Below are 19,365 nucleotides of genomic sequence, written 5' to 3' on the forward strand. Positions count from 1 at the left end.
TTACCAGGACCAGCAGCAAGGAGACACATGTGTTTGATTTGCTCTTTAATACTTTTTAGAGTATAAATATGTGAATTAATGTAGTTTAAGTTTCAATTGCAAAAAGTTGTCTAATGGGACTTTTATTTTGAAGTGTAGCACCGCAGTCGGGATTTGCTGAGGGAAATGGGTGTAATCGCAAATCTGTTTTGCATCTAATGAATACAAGTTCTTACTAGTAAGAATACATTTGGACAATTTCATGCTCCCAACTTTGTGGGATCAGTTTGGAGACGGCCCCTTCCTGTTCTAACATGACTGCGCTCCAGTGCACAAAGTGTTGGTCCATAAAGACATGGATGAGCGAGTTTGGTGTGGAGGAACTGGACTGGCCTGCACAGAGTCCTAACCTCAACCTGAAAGAACACCTTTGGGATAAATTAGAGCCGAGACTGCGAGCCAGGCCTTCTCGTCCAACATCAGTGTCTGACTTCACTAATGCGCTTCTAGAAGAATGGTAAAAAATTCCCATGAACACACTCCTAAACCTTGTGGAAAGCCTTCCCAGAAGAGTTGAAGCTGTTAGAGCTGCAAAGGGTTGGCCTTTTTGAAAACACTTTTGAGACCGTCGAGTATCAGACGCAAGATTAGAGCGGAGGAGTCTGACTTAGGCCTCGGCATGCTCATGATTGCCTTCATCTGCTCACTGTGTTGCCTCATCATCAGATTCATAGTCTCAACATGTCTTTTGTTCATGTTTTCTATCATATATTTAAACAGCTGGTCATTTTTCTTATCTGCTTCTTTATTCTTCCTCCTGAAGTCCTCTGTTTCTTTAGTCATCCTGTCTGCTTTATCCTTAAACCCCTTCTCCAACAGATCACCCTGCTCCCTCAGTTTACTGTCCATGGCACGCTCAGCCTCCTCTCTCTGGAGCCTCATCTCCTCATCCATCTTCTCCTTCATCTGTCTCATCCTCTCTTCGTTACTCTGTCTCTCTGCTTCCATCTTCTCTTCAAGTTGCTGCTGCTTCTGTTCCTTGGTGTTTATTTCCTGAGCCAGGAGAATAGCCTTCTCTCTTTCCTCTGGAAGAAGATGTTGAGGCAAATTAAATCAAATTGAATTTTTTTAGTGTAATTTTGCATTGGATTTTAAATATTGACTTTTCATTTCAATAAGGCATTGAGGCAATTCACTGAACGTTGTTGAAGAGAAAAGTCCTTAATCAAATGTATTACTCTTTACCCCAATTTGTATATGGTAACATTTCCGTATCATATAAAGTGCTGGAAACTGTCAGTAGTTGGGAAACCCTAGCCTATGCACGTTACAACATGTCTTTGACAAAAACACGATTTTCTCAGCTTTGCTAGAAGGAGGGACTAAACTGAATTGCAATCATCACATGCACAACTCTTCAATTATGGGTTTAAAATGTGCATCACTTACATAACACCTTACAGGTTGTCAGGTATGCCGTGGGTATGTGGGTTGTTACACATATTTAACCAATAAAAAGAATTTAGAAGAGGTTGTGACCAAACCATTGGCTCTTCAAACATTCAGTCAAACTTCATAACTCCGCCCACCTCCATTTAGGTTGGCAATCTCTGCCTGTTTGTTTGCCATTAAAGGGTAAATAAAGCAGGGATGTTTGATTAAGTACACTGTTTTCTTTACTCAAGAAACACTATGTCCATAAAGGCTAACGTTTTTTGTTTTTGAAGAGTGGAGAATAGTCTTAGTCTGGTATTTGACGTCAAGTTGAAGCAAATGTACTGTTTTAAATATCTTGCACATAGCTTCATTTTTGCAGGGTGTCTACAGATATGAACAAGTTAAATTTAAGACCTTTTTAATACCACCGTATGTGAAATGTACAGTCTTTTCATCTTTTGTATCATGAGATTTTGATCATGAGCGTTCAACAAGAAAAACTGAGTGCCCATTTAGCAACAATAAACTTTATATCCTGTAATCAAAATGCCTCAGATGCGGTTGTTCCAGTAACAGACAAAATATATCTGCCATTTGCTGCTCAAAAACTCAATGTTAATATTATAATGACACGTGCAAGTGTCTGACCATAGCTGAAGAAGCGTGAAGTCCACACACTGAAAATAGCAGCTCAAAACTAATATTATTGATAGCACATTTCGACCATGGCCTTCATCAGGCGATGTATTTTTGATAGCTATATAAAGCCACAGTACCATCTTCGACGACGGGTGTTTAAAATACGATGTTTCCACCCGACAGTAATGATTGGCCTATGTAAATTTGTTGGTTTATCATCACCAACAACATCATACCATTGTGTTCCTACCCGACTTAACCCTCTCGAGTTGGCTGTCGCGCCAGCGTGATTGGGTTGCTTTTTGGGCATTTGCTTTTTTTTTCTTATCAGTGTCAAAGAGACTCAAATAACTCTGTCGTTTTTTATCATTAAGGCAAGTGTTATACATCATTATAATCTGTTAAGTTTCTATTTTTTTGTGTACAGTCATGATAAAAACAAATTGTTGTACTTTTTGCAAAATAAAGAAATCAAACATGATGCGCGATTTGCAGCCTCTCTGTCAAAGACGTTCATTCAGATAGTCTTCAGAAAATGACCTCAAGCTTAGTGAATACTTGTCTCACAAACATGAGACATATGTCTAAAGAAAGGCTGAAATGTCAGGTTTTAAACACTGTAAACCAAATCAAAAACAAATATTCTGTGTTTATGTAATCTGGTTGAAAGCAGAGAGATGTTAGTCCTGATCGATTGCTCCTGATCGATTGCTCCTGTCTCCTGCCTTGTTTGTAGCTCTATACAGCCTTGCTTGCGTTTGAATCTCTATTTTGATATATTTTCTTTGTTCTACTGCTAAATATAACTTACTCATCACCATACACTGTTTAAATATTGCCTATCACGTTAAATTTGACATCTAGCTTTTAATCTAAATCACCATCACAGGTTAGCATTTCGCTAGCCTGTTAGCTTGTCATCTCTGCACCCGGGTCTCCTGTTTTCTGAGTTCATTAGTTGGATCAGTAAATAGTGTCCAGCAAACAATTGTGGTAAGTTGGATTAATCAACAAATACGGTAAGTCATGTCATCTCCTGTCATTGTCACTTGCACCGCATGTCGCATGTTTAATATAGGCTTCTCCGCTGGCGAACAGGGCTTCACATGTGATAAATGTAAGGAGATAGTTAGGCTGACGGAGAAGATTTCAGAATTAGAAACACGCATCCATACTTTATCTGAGAGTAGTGAGGATGTAACAGCTTTAGACACTGATTTGGATGCGAATAGCTTAGTGAACTCTGTACATTCTTCGGTTCTGGCTGCAGGGCCCCCGCAGCAGGGAAACTGGGTAACGGTGAGACGGCATAGTCGCGTATCAAAAAACTGCTTTTCCGTTCCGGTTAGAACATCAAACAGGTTCTCCCCTCTCAGTGAAGCACCCACTGAGTATCCTGTTGAAAGTGCCCTAGTTATTGGTGATTCTATTACACGGAACATGAAAATAGAGACACCAGCCACCATAGTCACATGTTTACCGGGAGCCAGAGCGCCTGACATCAAATCAAATTTCAAAAGTGCTGGCTAAAGCTAATCATAAATTCTCTAAGATTATTATTCACGTCGGCACTAATGATGTTCGACTTCGCCAGTCGGAGATCCCCAAAATTAACATTAAAGAGGTGTGTGAACTCGCTAGTACGATGTGAGAGGCTGTTTATTGTTCTGGACCGCTCCCTGTTAAAAGGAGTGATGAGATAGTTTGCAGACTATCATCACTCAATGGCTGGTTGTCTAAGTGGTGTCCGCAAAATAACATAGGGTTAATAGACAATTGGAAAAGTTTTTGGGGCAGACCTAAACCTGTTGAAGAAGGATGGCATCCATCGCTCCTGGGGTGGTTCCGCTCTTCTCTCTAGTAATTTGGCACATAGTCTTAGAGCTAAACCTTGACTCACTAGGGCCCAGGTCAGGAAGCAGACAAACTGGCTAAACCGACCGTCTGCTAGCTGTCTCACGTCACCGGAGTCAGATAACTCCCAGCACATAGAGACTCTTTCACCTAGATATTATTGCATAGAGACTGTGTCTGTTCCCCGAATGAGTAAATACAAAAAAACATCAAAACCATTCAACAGTAAAAATGTAATTGATGTCCAACAAATAAACAACAGATATAATACAGATGAACAATTGATAAAGCTTGGGTTGCTAAATATACAATCCCTTTCCCCAAAAGCGCTTATTGTTAATGATACCATTACAGATAATAATCTAGATGTGCTGTGTTTGACAGAAGCCTGGCTAAAACCTGAAGACTACATTACTTTAAATGAGTCCACCCCCCAAGATTATTGTTATAAACATGAGCCGCGTCTGAAAGGTAAAGGGGGAGGGGTTGCTGTAATTTATAATAATATCTTCAGTATTACTCGGAAGTCTAGTTTCAAATATAATTCCTTCGAAGTTTTGGTGCTTTATGTAACGTTATGCAGTGTACATGATAAAACCTGTTTAACATTTGTGTTAGCTACTGTATAAAGGCCACCAGGGCATAATACAGATTTTATCAAAGAATTTGCTGATTTTCTATCAGAGTTAGTACTGGCCGTAGATAAAGTACTAATTGTTGGTGATTTTAATATCGATGTAGACAATGAAAAAGACGCATTGGGATTAGCATTTAAAGACATTCTAAACTCTATTGGAGTTAGGCAACACGTGTCAGGACCCACTCATCGCCATAATCATACTTTAGACCTAATATTGTCATATGGAATAAATGTTGATACCTTTGAAATTCTGCAGCAGAGCGATGACATCTAAGCTAAATGAAGTATACATGATACTAGGTAATGATCTAAGGTTGCAAAGCCGCCCCCCTCGCTTCAAAAATGGCAGGACAATCACTGCCACTACTAAAGATTGCTTTTTAAATAATCTTCCTCATCAGTATCATCTCCTCAGCATCCCAGATAACTTAGAAGAACTCGATGTTGCAATAGAAACTATTGACTCTCTCTTTTCCAGTACTTTAGACACAGTTGCTCCCCTGCGCTTAAAGAAGATTAAAGAAAATAGTCCAACGCCGTGGTACAACGAGCACACTCTGGCCCTTAAAACAGCAGCCAGAAAAATGGAGCGCAGCCGGAAGAAAACAAAACTAGAGGTCTTTCGTAATTAATGGAAAGAGCACATGATCGCATACAGAAAGGCCGTAAAAACTGCTAGATCTGCTTATTTCTCGACTCTCTTGGAAGAAAACAAACACAACCCTAGGTATTTATTTGATACAGGAGCTAAATTAACCAAAAATAAGGCTTCAACTTCTGATGTTTGTAAACAGCACAGCAGTAATGACTTTATGAACTTCTTTACATGTAAGATTGATAATATTAGGAAGAAATTTTTGACCATGCAGCCGTCTACTACAGTATCACATCAGACAGAGCATTGTAGTGTCACTGAGGAAAAATTACACTCATTCACTCCTATAGGAGAAGAAGAATTGGCTAAACTCGTTAAATCATCAAAATCAACAACATGTATGCTTGACCCTGTACCGACAAGGCTATTTAAAAAGATGCTACCAGAGGTCATAGATCCTCTTCTTAATATCATTAATTCATCTTTGTCATTAGGATATGTAACGAAAACTTTTAAGTTGGCTATTATTAAACCACTTATTAAAAAGAAACGCAACTTGATCCTACAGAATTAGTCAATTTTAGGCCAATCTCAAATCTACCCTTTCTGTCAAAAATACTTGAAAAGGCAGTGTCCTCATAATTATGTTCCTTTTTAGAAAGAAATGGTATCTGTGAGGATTTCCAGTCAGGATTTAGACCGTGTCATAGCACTGAGACTGCTCTCATCAGAGTTACAAATGATTTACTCTTATCATCCAATCGTGGCTGTATCTCTCTATTAGTGTTACTCGATCTTAGCGCTGCATTTGATACTATCGATCACAACATTATTCTGAATAAACTCGAAAATTATGTAGGCATTAGTGGAATTGCTTTGTCATGGTTTAAATCATACCTATGTGACCGTTATCAGTTTGTAGCAGTAAATGAAGAGACGTCACACCGATCACAAGTTCAGTATGGAGTACCGCAAGGCTCAGTGCTAGGACCGCTGCTCTTCACCCTGTACATGCTACCACTGGGAGATATCATTAGGAAGCATGGCGTTAGTTTTCAATGTTATGCTGACGACACTCAGCTCTATATTTCTTCACGCCCTGACGAAACTTACCAATTCAAAAGATTAACGGAATGCATAGCTGATATAAAACATTGGCTGACCAGTAATTTCCTGCAACTCAATTCAGAAAAAAAAATATTTTTAATTATTGGACAAAAAAGTAGTAACCTAGAATACTGTCTAACACTTGATGGCTGCTCTGTCAAGTCCTCGTCGTCAGTGAGGAACCTGGGTGTGCTCTTTGATACCAATATTTCGTTTGAAAGCCACGTTTCTAGTATCTGTAAAATTGCACTCTACCATCTTAAAAATATATCTAAATTACGGCATATGCTCTCAATGCAAAATGCTTAACAGTTAGTTCATGCGTTCATGACCTCAAGGTTAGATTATTGTAATGCTCTACTGGGTGGTTGCCCTGCTCGCTTAATAAATAAACTCCAGCTGGTCCAAAACGCAGCAGCTCAAGTTCTTAATAGAACCAGGAAGTATGACCATATTAGCCCAGTTCTGTCCACACTGCACTGGCTGCCTATTAAACATCGCATACATTTTAAAATCGTACTTATTACTTACAAAGCACTAAATGGTTTAGCTCCCCAATACTTGAGCGAACTCTTAACATATTATACTCCATCACGTCTACTGCGGTCTCAAAATTCTGGCCAGTTGATAATACCGAGAATATCCAAATCAACTGCAGGCGGTCGATCCTTTTCCTATTTAGCTCCTAAAGTCTGGAACAGTCTTCCTAACATTGTACGGGAAGCAGACACACTCTGTCAGTTTAAATCTAGACTAAAAACACATCTCTTTTCTGTGGCATACACATAAAACACTTTTTCAATTAATTGATTGTTAGGCTGCATTAACTAGGTCAGCCGGAACCGGGAACACTTCCCATAACACCTGATGTACTCGTTACATCATCAGAAGAATGGCATCTACACTAATGATAGTCTCTCTGTTTTATCCCGAGGTTTACTGCAGTCAGCCGGATCCAGGCCGTATCCAGATCAGATGGTGGACCTGTGCCCAGAGAAGACCAACACATGACCCTGAAGTGTCTGCAGAGACCGTGTCAATTAGACTCCCCTGAAATTACCTCATCAATACAGCATCCTCGATAAACCCGTCTCCGGCGTGATGACTCCGATTGTTCGAATATTACAATTTAATAATTCTTAAATCGATATATCATCCTCAATAAACCCGTCTCCAGCGTGTTGCCTCCGATCCTTAGAATATTCCGATATATTATGACCTCTGACCTGTAAAGTTGCCAGAATAATAATCAAAACGCTGTTTGTTAATTGGCCAGAGGAGAACTGGCACCCCGACTGAGCCTGGTTTCTCCCAAGGTTTATTTTTCTCCATTAGGTCACCTGATGGGGTTTTGGTTTCCTTGCCACTGTTGCCTCTGGCTTGGCGTGCTCAGTTGGGGACACAAAATGTTTCTAAATTTTTCAACTAAATATCCAAATAAATGTAATTATTAAACTAAATTAACCTTATAAACTAAACTACTGATCTAATTACTGATCTAAAGCCCACACTGTCATTGTATGATAATTGAAATGAACTGATGACATAACCGTTTTCTCCAAAATGGCTATACGGCTGAATAAAATTATGTTGCATTATTTTCCAGTTTAACACTGTAAAGCTGCTTTGAAACAATCTGCATTGTTAAAAGCGCTATATAAATAAGGTTGACTTGACTTGACTTAGTCGTTCCTGAGCGGCTCATTATACACTAATGCGACCACGCCCACGAAGCGCGAGCTCTATTGAGATTCAAATACTGAGGCTCCGGAGACGACGCCCCCACACACATCATCTGTGCTGCATTCCTACTTCAACTACATCGTTTTGAGACGCGTTTAATAATCCTGGAATAATTCTCCACGACAAGCTGTTCATTTCTGAAAGAAACGGATTCCACCGCTGTGTGTAAGTAGGCAAAGTTTACTCTGTAAGAATCTGTGAATATTAAACGCAAAAAACCCGTGCGAGGACGCACTGAAGCTTTCTTTGTTTAAATTAGCTCAAAATCACTGTCAGATGTAAGTAATTACCTAGACAAACAATACATAATTTAAAAGATCTAAGACTCAATCTTCCATTTTTATTCTCAAAGTCATATAGTGACCGTAATTTGTTAATATGTGTCAGGAGTTATGAATATGAAAACCGCATCGGTACCTTTGATTGTAATATTAGCGTCAGCTGATCCCATTCATAAAATCTCCTCATGAAGACTCACGACAAAACAACATCCCTCAGGGCTTTTAGTTCAAAAGTGTGCAGATGAGGAGAAATATTGATAGATTCTTATATGTCTGTGTCAAATTTCTATATAGAGAAGTGTTATTTCAATCTGTTGTGTTTTCAGTTCATACTGGCAGCCGGAGGGCGCTCCGTGCACATGTAGTCCATATATAGCACGCATGAAGAAGATACCATGTGACTTTCTGGAAGCTGTTTATGTCAGAGAGAATTCGCTATAACATGCAGATAGACACATTTGAAGATAATAAACACACAATCGCGACAATATATGGCTTATCTGTGTTATTTATACCATGTTGGTTTGGCTATTAATAACATTTGACTTGTGATATAAAGTAAGTTTGGAGTAAAAACATGGTTTTAATCTCATTAATTGTTGTGTTTTAATAAATTGGTGTAATAAATCATATATTATGGTTTAATAAATTATAAATTGTTGTGGCAGATAATATAGATTGTTTTAAGTTATCTGGTCTACCTTTATAAAGCAACTCTGCACTGTGCCCAAGCAGAATTTCCCCTTGGGGACAATACAATTAACTAACAAAGCAAAAACTCACTCCCCCCCAAGTAAATTAATCTTGATTTAAGAATTTTAAATATTTGGACTGGAAACAAGAACAAATACCAAATAAGAAGAGCATTTTTTGCAGTGTAGTCAAATCTTTTGATGATTTAAAATATAATAGGCCTTTGTTGACTACATTCCAAATAAAATAAACTACGAAAAAATATATTTCCTTTGCTCTGTTGCTCTCTGTCACATAGGCCTACCTGAAGCTCATTCATTATGCAGCTCATTAATACGGGCTATTATGTCCTTTGGTATCTCAGGTGTTATCTCATCATTATTCATTAGATATCATGCCTCCTCGCATATTGGCTTTGTGAAGAAAAACTGTCTTACAAATTTTAAATCAGTGTATTGTTTTATGTGAATGAGTAGGCTCAATGATTCTCATCAGTATAAAAAAACTCTATGGAAATACAAGATGGAGTCAAAAGTCTTGTGAACACATATCTATTGTGTGTTTTGAGACCTTAATTTTAAAACAAAGTTTTTTGTTCCTTTTCAGTCGGTCACGAATTGGGATCTATTTTCAGAGACCAATCTACTTTGAGTGTAAAGAAACGAGCCAATAAACATTGGCATGCGGTTCACGCACCGCCCCGCAGCGCGGGTATAAAACACGGAAGTGAACAACGCATACCGCTTTCAACTTTGGAGCCGATGGTTTTGTTGCTTACCGCACAAGACTGTTTCTACGAGAGTTCAAGACGAGTCTGGAGAGTGCTCTTCTTGGTGTTGGCGTGACGGCGCGAGTCAGTAAGTGGCTGCAAAAGGAGTTCCTGTTGGTTCGCTGGGCGTTTTCCTTTGAGTGCTCTCCCGCGTGCTTGCACTATCGGGCCGCGGGGAGCCGCGGCCATCTCCCTGAGTGCTTCAGCACTATAAAAGAGCAGTTTCCATTCATAAAAGAGCAAATTCACGGTTTGACCCTGCGTCTTTTTCAAGATGTCATTCAAACCGTGTGTTTCTGGATGCCATCGTTTTCTGTCCCCAGTTGACGGTCATGATCGTTGTCTCACGTGTTCGGAATGCCCCACGTCTCCCCTCCCGGGCGTGTAAGTTCTCGACCGGGTTACTGGGCAAGTCTTACGCCGCCTGCAGGGGGAGCCGCGTCATCGTTGCATGCCATGGCGCTCCTGCAGGTCTACCAGGCCAAAGTGCTCAAGGAGATGCACAAGGGTAGTGCCAACCCAGGGATCATGCAGGAACTGCGGACAGCGACGGACCTCGCCCTCCGGGCGACGAAAGTCGCTGCCCGCTCCCTGGGTGAGGCGATGTCCACTATGGTGGTCCAGGAACGCCACCTGTGGCTGAACCTGGCTGATATGCGCAAAACCGACAAAGTGCGGTTCTTCGACGCCCCTGTCAGTCAGGCCGGCCTCTTCGGTAGCCCAGAAGCAGATGGAGGCGATCAAGAACATCCTGCCCTGGCGGACCGCTGCTGCCTTCACCCCTCCGCCGGGTCCAGCGCCTCCTTCTGCTCGTCGCGGAGGGCGTCCTCCTGCGTCCGCCTCCGCCCCTGCTAAACCCAAGCAGCAGCCTTCACCCGGGAAGCAGGGCGCCGGACGCAAGGGGGCCGCCCAACTCACTCAGGGCCCTGCTAAATCTGCCGGTAAACGTAAGGGTAAGCGGCCCTGAGACGGGCAGCCCAGGGACGGATGGATCTGCTCGGAGGGGGGTGGTGCTCGGAGGAGGACCGGGGGGTCCAACATTTTAACATCTCTGCCACGAGCTCAGTAGTACCCACTTTGTCAATAAAAGAGCAATTTCCTATGTCCCTGGGCCCCAAGAGGGCCAAGATCGTTGTGCGCGATGCCCCCGGGCCTTGCCACTCCAGTCTTCCCCTCTTCTCGCCAGGGGGCAGTGTGAGGCTAGAGGATGCCCCCGGGCCTTCTCTCCCACACACTGCCCCACCTCGGAATGTTCAAACCCTTCTCCGGGTTGCCTCCGGGCCGTCTGAGTCAGGTCTGAACATTCCACCTCGCTGCCTCACCCCGGGTACGTCTGTGGTGCCGTTGGTCCTGCTTGTTCAGTTTCTGGGAGCCTGGCTAGAGCTCCCGGGGCTGTCTCGCTGGCTCATCCGTACCATCAGACTCGGTTACGCGATTTAATTTGCGCACCGGCCCCCCAAATACAAGGGCATCCTGTTCACATCAGTGCGGAGCAGCGATGCCCATGTATTACGGGCGGAGATCGATGTCCTATTGGCGAAGGGCGCGGTCGAGCCGGTTCCTCCAGCCGATATGATGTCGGGGTTCTACAGCCCCTACTTCATTGTACCCAAGAAAGGGGGTGGGTTACGGCCAATCTTGGATCTGCGCATTTTGAATCGGGCCCTGCACAGACTTCCGTTCAAAATGTTAACGCAAAAAATGCATCTTCATATGCATCCGTCCCCAAGATTGGTTTGCAGCGATCGACCTGAAGTACACGTACTTTCATGTCTCTATCCTTCCTCGACACAGACCGTTCCTACGCTTTGCGTTCGAGGGGAAGGCATATCAGTACAAAGTCTTGCCCTTCGGGCTGTCCCTGTCACCCCGTGTCTTCATGAAAGTCATGGAGGCAGCCATTGTTCCACTCCGAGAACGTGGCGTTCGCATTCTCAACTATCTCGACGACTGGCTTATACTCGCCCAGTCTCGGGAGCAGTTGTGCGAACACAGGGACCTGGTGCTCCGTCACCTCAGCCTGTTGGGCCTTTGGGTCAACCGAGAGAAGAGCAAACTCTGTCCCACGCAGAGGATCTCTTATCTCGGCATGGAGTTGGATTCGGTCAACCGGACTGCGCGCCTCACAGAGGAACGAGTCCAGTCAGTGTTGAACTGCTTGAATACATTCAAGAGCAGGACGGCGGTCCCACTGAAATTCTTTCAGAGGCTCCTGGGGTATATGGCATCTGCAGCCGCGGTAACGCCGCTCGGATTGCTTCATATGAGACCGCTTCAGCGCTCGCTACACGACCGAGTCCCGAGGTGGGCGTGGCAGAGCGGCCAGTATCGGGTCCCAGTTACCCCGTACTGTCGCCAAACCTTCAACCCTTGGTCCGACCCCTCATTCTTACGGGCGGGAGTGCCCTTGAGACAGGTGTCCAGGCATGTTGTGGTATTCACAGATGCCTCAGCCACGGGTTGGGGGGCCACGTACAATGGGCATGCAGTCTCGGGTCTGTGGACGGGGCCCCAGCTGCATTGGCATATCAATTGCCTGGAGTTAATAGCAGTACGTCTTGCGCGAAGTCGCTTCAAGAAGCTGCTTCAGCACAAACACGTACTGGTCCCCACGGACAGCACTGCGGCCGTTGCGTACATCAACCGTCACGGTGGTCTGCGCTACCATCGCATGCTCCAACTCGCCCGCCACCTCCTCCTGTGGAGTCAGAAGCATCTGAGGTCGCTTCTTGCCATTCACATCACTGGTGCGCTGAACCAGACAGCCGACAAGCTCTCTCGTCAGTGTCCACTTCCGGGAGAGTGGCGACTCCACCCCCGGAGCGTCCAGCTGATATGGGACCTTTTCGGAGCCGCACAGGTAGACCTGTTTGCCACTCCGGACTCGTCCCATTGCCAGTGGTACTATTCCCTGAACGGGGGTACCCTCTGCACAGATGCACTGGCGCACAGCTGGCCCCGGGACCTACGCAAATATGCGTTTCCCCCAGACTCTGTGCAAGGTCAGGGAGGACGAGGAGCAGGTCTTGCTAGTTGCGCCCTACTGGCCCAACCGGACCTGGTTCGGCGAACTCACTCTCCTCGCGACAGCCCCACCCTGGCCGATTCCCCTGAGGAAGGACCTTCTTTCTCAGGGAGGGGGCACTCTATGGCACCCGCATCCAGACCTCTGGAAACTCCATGTCTGGTCCCTGGACGGGACGTGGAGGTTCTAGGTGGCCTACCACAGGCAGTGGTAGACACCATCACTTCGGCTAGAGCCCCGTCTACGCTCTGAAGTGGAACCTGTTCGTTGAATGGTGTTCTTCTCGCCGCGAAAGTGTTCGATTATTTTTGTGCTTTCTTTCCTACAAGATGGGTTGGAGCGAAGGCTGTCTCCCTCCACCCTGAAAGTGTACGTCGCAGCAATAGCGCCGTATCACAATGTAGTTGAAGGTAAATCCTTAGGGAAGCACGACTTAATCGTCAGGTTCCTCAGAGGTGCGAGGAGACTAAATCCTCCTCGTTCTATCTCGCTACCCTCTTGGGACTTAGCCCTGGTGCTCAGAGCACTTCAGGGCCCTCCTTTTGAGCCTTTGCAGTCCGTTGAGTTAAAAATCCTGTCTATGAAGACGGTACTCCTGACTGCATTGGCCTCAATCAAGAGGGTGGGGGACCTGCATGTGCTTTCGGTCAACGAATCGTGCCTAGAATTCGGGCCCGGTAACTCTCACGTCATCCTGAGACCCCGGCCCGGATACATGCCCAAGGTTCCTACCACTCTCGGAGGAGGCAGACCCAGCCCTGGCTTTGTTATGTCCCTTCCGCGCTCTTCGCGCTTACGTTGACCGGATACAAAGCTTTAGGACCTCAGAGCAGCTCTTCGTCTGTAACGGAGGCCAGCAGAAGGGAAAGGCTGTCTCCAAGCAGAGGTTAGCCCACTGGATAGTGGATGCTATCGTCTTAGCGTACCAATCGCAAGACGTGCCTTGTCCGTTCGGATTGCGAGCGCACTCCACAAGAAGTGTAGCTTCCTCCTGGGCGCTGGCTCAAGGCGCCTCGCTGACAAACATCTGTAGAGCTGCGGGCTGGGCGACACCTAACATGTTCGCTAGATTCTATAGCCTCCGTGTGGAGCCGGTTTCTTCCCGTGTACTCACCTCCAACGGCCGGTAGACGCGAAGTGCCCGTTCCTGTGTCGGCTTGCTACGCCACTCCCGCCCATGGCCGGATACGTGCGAACCCTGTCGAGCTCCTCCGTCACCCCTGCGGTGTCAGACGTGGCGGTCGTTTGACGCCAGTCCTGCACCCATATGCTTGTGGAACGTGTGTGTAGGCTGGGTTCCATATGTGCTGGTTCCCTCACGGCAACCCCATATGTGTATTTTCCACGGTACCAGCTACCCTACTCGGCTAGCCCCGTGTCTTTCCCTTGACAGAGCCCGCTCTGTCGTCTCTGGGTGTGTTCTTTCCCCCCTGGGATCAGGTTGGAACCACCCCAGAGACTGCCATATGTTGTTACTACCCAGATATGTTAGTCCGTATGAGTATTTTCCACCTCTCCTCCTCCGGAGGACGTGGCTCCGCAGCGTACCATCTCCTGAGACGGGCATGCTTTCCCAGCGTTATCCAATAGTCACGCTGAGTGGGTCTTGCAGAAACAGCAGTGTCAGACCTCCCTGCTTTAAGCCCTGACTGCTGCTCCAACTAGGAGCACCCAGTGAGCTTAAGCATGGCGCTGGAAGGGCCAGCACCCTGGCGTTTTTGTAGGGATCCCAATTCGTCTGTCAGTTCCGACGTACGTCGAACGTGACCGACTGAAAGGGAACGTCTCGGTTACGTATGTAACCCTCGTTCCCTGAAGGAGGGAACGGAGACGTACGTTCCGTTGCCAGGTGCTGTGCTTCAGCTGCAGGCCCAAGTTACATCTCGGCTCCTCAGTTGTAAAAGCGGTATGCGTTGTTCACTTCTGTGTTTTATACCCGCGCTGCGGGGCGGTGCGTGAACCGCATGCCAATGTTTATTGGCTCGTTTCTATACTCTCGAAGTAGATTGGTCTCTGAAAATAAATCCCAATTTGTCGGTCAGTTCCGACGTACGTGTCCGTTCCCTCCTTCAGGGAACGAAGGTTACATACGTAACCGAGGCGTTTTTTCAAAAACCGTGCATTTTTCTCTCAAAAATACAAGCATATACATACATGTTGCTCACATATTATGGTAGCCCAGTTTGTGCTGAATACAGTGTAATTACACTTTTGCCATTAATGTGTTTATAAACAACTGAAAAAAAAACACAAATGTAAGAGCATGTCAAAACGTCTAAAAGGCCCCAAAAGAGCTCAGACTCCAGAGGGTTAAGATCATGTTTTACATTAAATGTGAGTATTTTTAATGTAATATCTAGTTTTTATATGCCATTTGAAGAAATGCATGTTTGTGCAATTAGGTTATATTTTTTATAGTTGTGTGCCGTAGGATTTTTTACTTATAAAAAAAAAAGTTTGGGAGACACTGGCATAGGCAATGCTTCCATCGCTTTCAGAAGATGCATAATAGCTATCTGTAAATTCTGTCTATGGTGGGGAAAGAGTTACCATTGAAAATGTATTTAACGGTGACTAGAATCAATAATGAACATGGAAGGAAATACACTTCACTTGATAATTAAGCCCTTAGTTTCACTGCAAAGATGCCATCATTTCACAGATGTACTGGCTTTCTCCGCTAGATGTAGTTATTGTTGCCTCATCCAGGATGCAAAAGACTCATAATTACCCATAATCTTTTTCTCCTTCTCAGTAAGTTTGTTGTCGGCCTGCAGAATGGCGTTAGAATCCACACACTTCTGCTTCAGAAACTCTTCAAGTGTGTCTTCTTCCTGTGGACAAAACACATATGATAATCTGAAAACAGCTACTACTGCTATTATTGTTACTATGAGACTAGTGTCCATGTCCCAGCCACCAGAGACTTGTGTTTCAGGATTCTTCAATATTTGGCCAGAAGGAACCAGGATTCAAACCAGAACCCATTGCTCTACCCCTAATCCACTGTCCACTTTCCACTAGGAAAACATGACAAACCTCGAACAGATCGAAAACATCTGAAACCTGTGATGTTGCAGTAATTGTGTCAAATGTTGACACTCACCTTGACTCCTGTATTGGCTTGGATTTTGTATTCCTTTACAATGTCTTCAAGGTCCTGGGAGAAGAGACCATAACCACCAGGTATGGCGTAAAATCCTTTCTTGAGTTTTTCTGTCATTTGTGCAGAAAGGGACGACAGGAGATTCTCACATCTTTTTTTTGAAGCCTCCTCATTTTGGCACAAGTATCCATCAAAGAGTGTATTAATGCCTTCCTGGAGCATCACACAAAATATCAGAAACAGAAACATTTAACACCATTTATAGGCTATAACTATTGAATTTCTTTTTTTATTTTAATATACAATCTTTCTTCAGCTTTTGATTCAGTTTCGGATACATTACTTATTACAGCCAAAACAATGAGTCTCGTTCACCAATACTTTCTTATTTTTCTTCATAACGTTTGTTCTTGGAGAACAAACACTATAGAAACAAAATAGAAACATTTCTATCGAGTTTTTGTCTTGCATTTATATGATATGGTTAAGCAATATCACACAAGTAAACGAGCGCAATATCACACAAGTGCTGTTTTTGTCCCGGATAGCATGAGAGCAATTGTGATATAGCAGTTTAATAAATAACAAGTTAATATTGTAATATTTTAGACCCGATACTGTCTGTTTTTGCTCAATTTTGGCAACAAAAATATTGCTTATAGAGCCAGTGTAACCCCTCCTGTTCAAACCGCCCGCTCCAAGTGGGACTTAAAACCTGGATCCGCTGGCATGAGAGTTGGACGCTCTAACAAGGAGGCTAAAGGTTGCAACCTCTAGTGTCAGTCGCTAGACCGTCTCTTGAGATCAGAGGAGTGGCCTCCGTTACACCAGAGCAGAACTGTTTTGTATCTCTGAACAACACACAGCGGTGTTTAGTTTCTGAATGAATCAAGATTTTGAGCAAATCAGTTGGGTGAACCAATGATTCAATGGCCCATTAATAAAGAGAGCCATTTACTTCATTCATGAATAAATCAGTTGTTTGAATGAAGGAATGACTCAGTGACTTAACTTAATTAGACATTTACTTCTTCATCTACTGGCAGTTGTAGTTTCTTATTTAGAGCATCACTTCATAAAAAAATTAAGTATTTCAAATTTTAAGTGATAGCTTGCCAAAAAGTGTAAATTCTGTTTTATTTATTTACATTTACTCAACCCTTATGCTGTTTCAAACCTGTATGACTTTCTTAAAAAAAAATCATGGCTGTTGTAGTGGGTGGATGATGGATGGATGGATGGATGGATAGATAGATCACCTCTAGACATTTCATGAATGTCCCCTCACTGTCCTTAAAGGAACGCTTCATGAAGGTTTGTGTCGCCATGCTGCAGAGACGTTGGTGTTCTGAGGACACATCCTTCAGTTCCAGAGGGAAGGAGTCCTTCAGCTTCTCCATTCCACTCTTGTAAACTTCAAGCCCTTCCTTCACTGCAGCCTCATTCTCAATCCTTGCCATGGCGAGCACAGCATTCTCCAGAAATGGGACTTCACCACTGGAGATTGTGTCTACATATGTCTTCACCAGCTGACCAAGAACTTCAGGGAAGGAGAAAGGTCAGACACAAGGAAATTAAGACAACAGTTTAGCAACTACAGAAAAATGTCTACTTCAAAATGTCACGTCACATAATTTCATATGTCCTATTGTATCACCTCTGCCTGTGACTGTGTGTCCATCTTTCAGCTTTTTCACTTCACTCTTGTCGAAGATGTACTTGCAGAAATGATCTGAGACCTCCTGGAAATCTGGGGAAAGGTCAGCAGGATCCAAGCTCTCCAGACGAGACACATTCTCTGGGGTGGTTGGAAACGGGAAAGTAAAACACTTCCGAGATGGGAAATAATTTCGGATACATTCCCGTGGAAGGTTGAACTCTCTAACTGTTCTTGAAGTGCCTTTAAAATACAACAAATACATCTTTGTCAAAGAGGTTAGCAAAATACACCATTGCTTGTAAATTGCAATTCCCTGTTGCTTTTGGTTGCGTGCATGCTTGAACAGAATATATTTTCTAAAATTGTAAACCTAGTAAGCAACCAGCTGGTTATGATGGTGTAATAAACCCTGTCCGTATAATGCAGACTCTATCTCTTAAAAAAATTTCTCTATGATGGTCAGGTCAATTAAAAGCTCAGTTTAAATATTACCTGGTTTCAGCTTCAAGGCGTATTCTAAGTATTGGTCCTCAGTCACGTATTTGCCATTGATTTTATGTTCCAGGGTGAAGTCCCTCACAGCCCAGATGAAACTGGGGAAGAACTTCACAAACTCGGAGTCGTCTTCATCCTCATCAGATGATTTGACCTTTATATACTCAGTCAACTCTGTGACATATCTGAAGATGGTTTAGGCCTGAACACTAAGCAAACAGATCATAACAAATAAAGTGTAGACACACTTTATAAATATGAGATTCATTGTGCAGTGTAGATGATTATAATGGGAGTTTTCCTGAGAGAGTAGATCTCAGTCAGTGATTGACAGCTCCAGAGATTATAAATGGAAAGTTTGATTGCCTTCTGAATATAATTTTATCACAGGTTTCTTTCGAAATGGTACTTGGATGTAGCCTGGCTCCGCCCTCCTACGTACTTCCGCTCAATTTTCATTTTCCTTCAGTACTACGTCTGGGACTGCGGTGTATGCTTAGGTTTTCCCCCGAACAATTTTTTACCGGTCCAATCAGCGAACAGAGGGAGTGGCTGAGAGCGATGACGTTGATGTCGTGCGCTAGTTTGAGTTGTAGTTCAGTAATGGCGGCGGTGAAAGATGCGAGTGTGTGGCAGCGCTGACGAATGTTAAAACCGGAGTGTGGCGAGGTGGACGAGCGAGTGACACTGGTGTACGTGATTGAGACACACCGGTCTCGAGTCCTCTCATGAGGGAGCACGGAGGCATATAAGGACGAGCGACACCGGTGAAGGACGAGAGAGGACCAGGCCTGGATTTTAAGTTGTGTTTTGTTATGTTTGTGCACGGCAGTCGTCCGTGAGGGGCTGCCGCTTTTACTTTCATTTTGTGTTTATTATTTGATTAAAAGTTGTTAAACGTTCGCCGGTTCCCGCCTCCTTCTTCCCTGAACAAACGAACTCCCGTTACACGGAGCAAGAACAATCACTGCTGTACTGCTGATGTTGTGGTCCGGGAAATGTATTAAGTTCGCTCCGTTAGTGGTGAAGGAGTTGCTGAAGCAGTCCGTCTCCCACCACCCGCGAGAAAAACCCCAGGCTGAATTATCGACTGCTTTTGACTAACACCAAGGTCGTGTGGTAATGTAATTGCTGTCCGAATCCACATCTCTGAGTTTTCAAGAATATATCACTTCAAAACTCACTGTTTATATCCTTTATAGACCCCTGCAGAGCACTGTGCGGTTGCGTGAGCTGTAATTTGCATTTCTAGACTTGTATTTCTTTAAATACTGGCAAGTGTTTGCAAAATATTTCATCACCGCTCAAAAAATAAAAGAAGAAAAGCACGTAAAACATTTGA

The 19,365-nt window shown here is 44.0% G+C and overlaps 1 protein-coding gene across 1 annotated transcript in view; it reads right to left on the reverse strand.

Moving 5' to 3' along the window:
• Positions 1-561: 561 nt before the first annotated feature.
• The window catches only part of LOC307126344 (guanylate-binding protein 4-like), a gene marked incomplete at both ends in the record, with an annotated part of 30,857 nt that continues 12,053 nt past the window's right edge, over positions 562-19,365 (reverse strand). Inside the window, 6 exons of the mRNA XM_079816807.1 lie at positions 562-1,064; positions 15,494-15,596; positions 15,869-16,081; positions 17,128-17,408; positions 17,526-17,768; positions 18,021-18,208. Coding sequence (XP_079672933.1) covers positions 562-1,064; positions 15,494-15,596; positions 15,869-16,081; positions 17,128-17,408; positions 17,526-17,768; positions 18,021-18,208 — 1,531 coding nt within the window. The remainder of the gene's footprint in view (positions 1,065-15,493; positions 15,597-15,868; positions 16,082-17,127; positions 17,409-17,525; positions 17,769-18,020; positions 18,209-19,365) is intronic.

Source organism: Gobio gobio (assembly GCF_949357685.1).
Source record: "Gobio gobio genome assembly, chromosome: 5".
NCBI lineage: Eukaryota > Metazoa > Chordata > Actinopteri > Cypriniformes > Gobionidae > Gobio > Gobio gobio.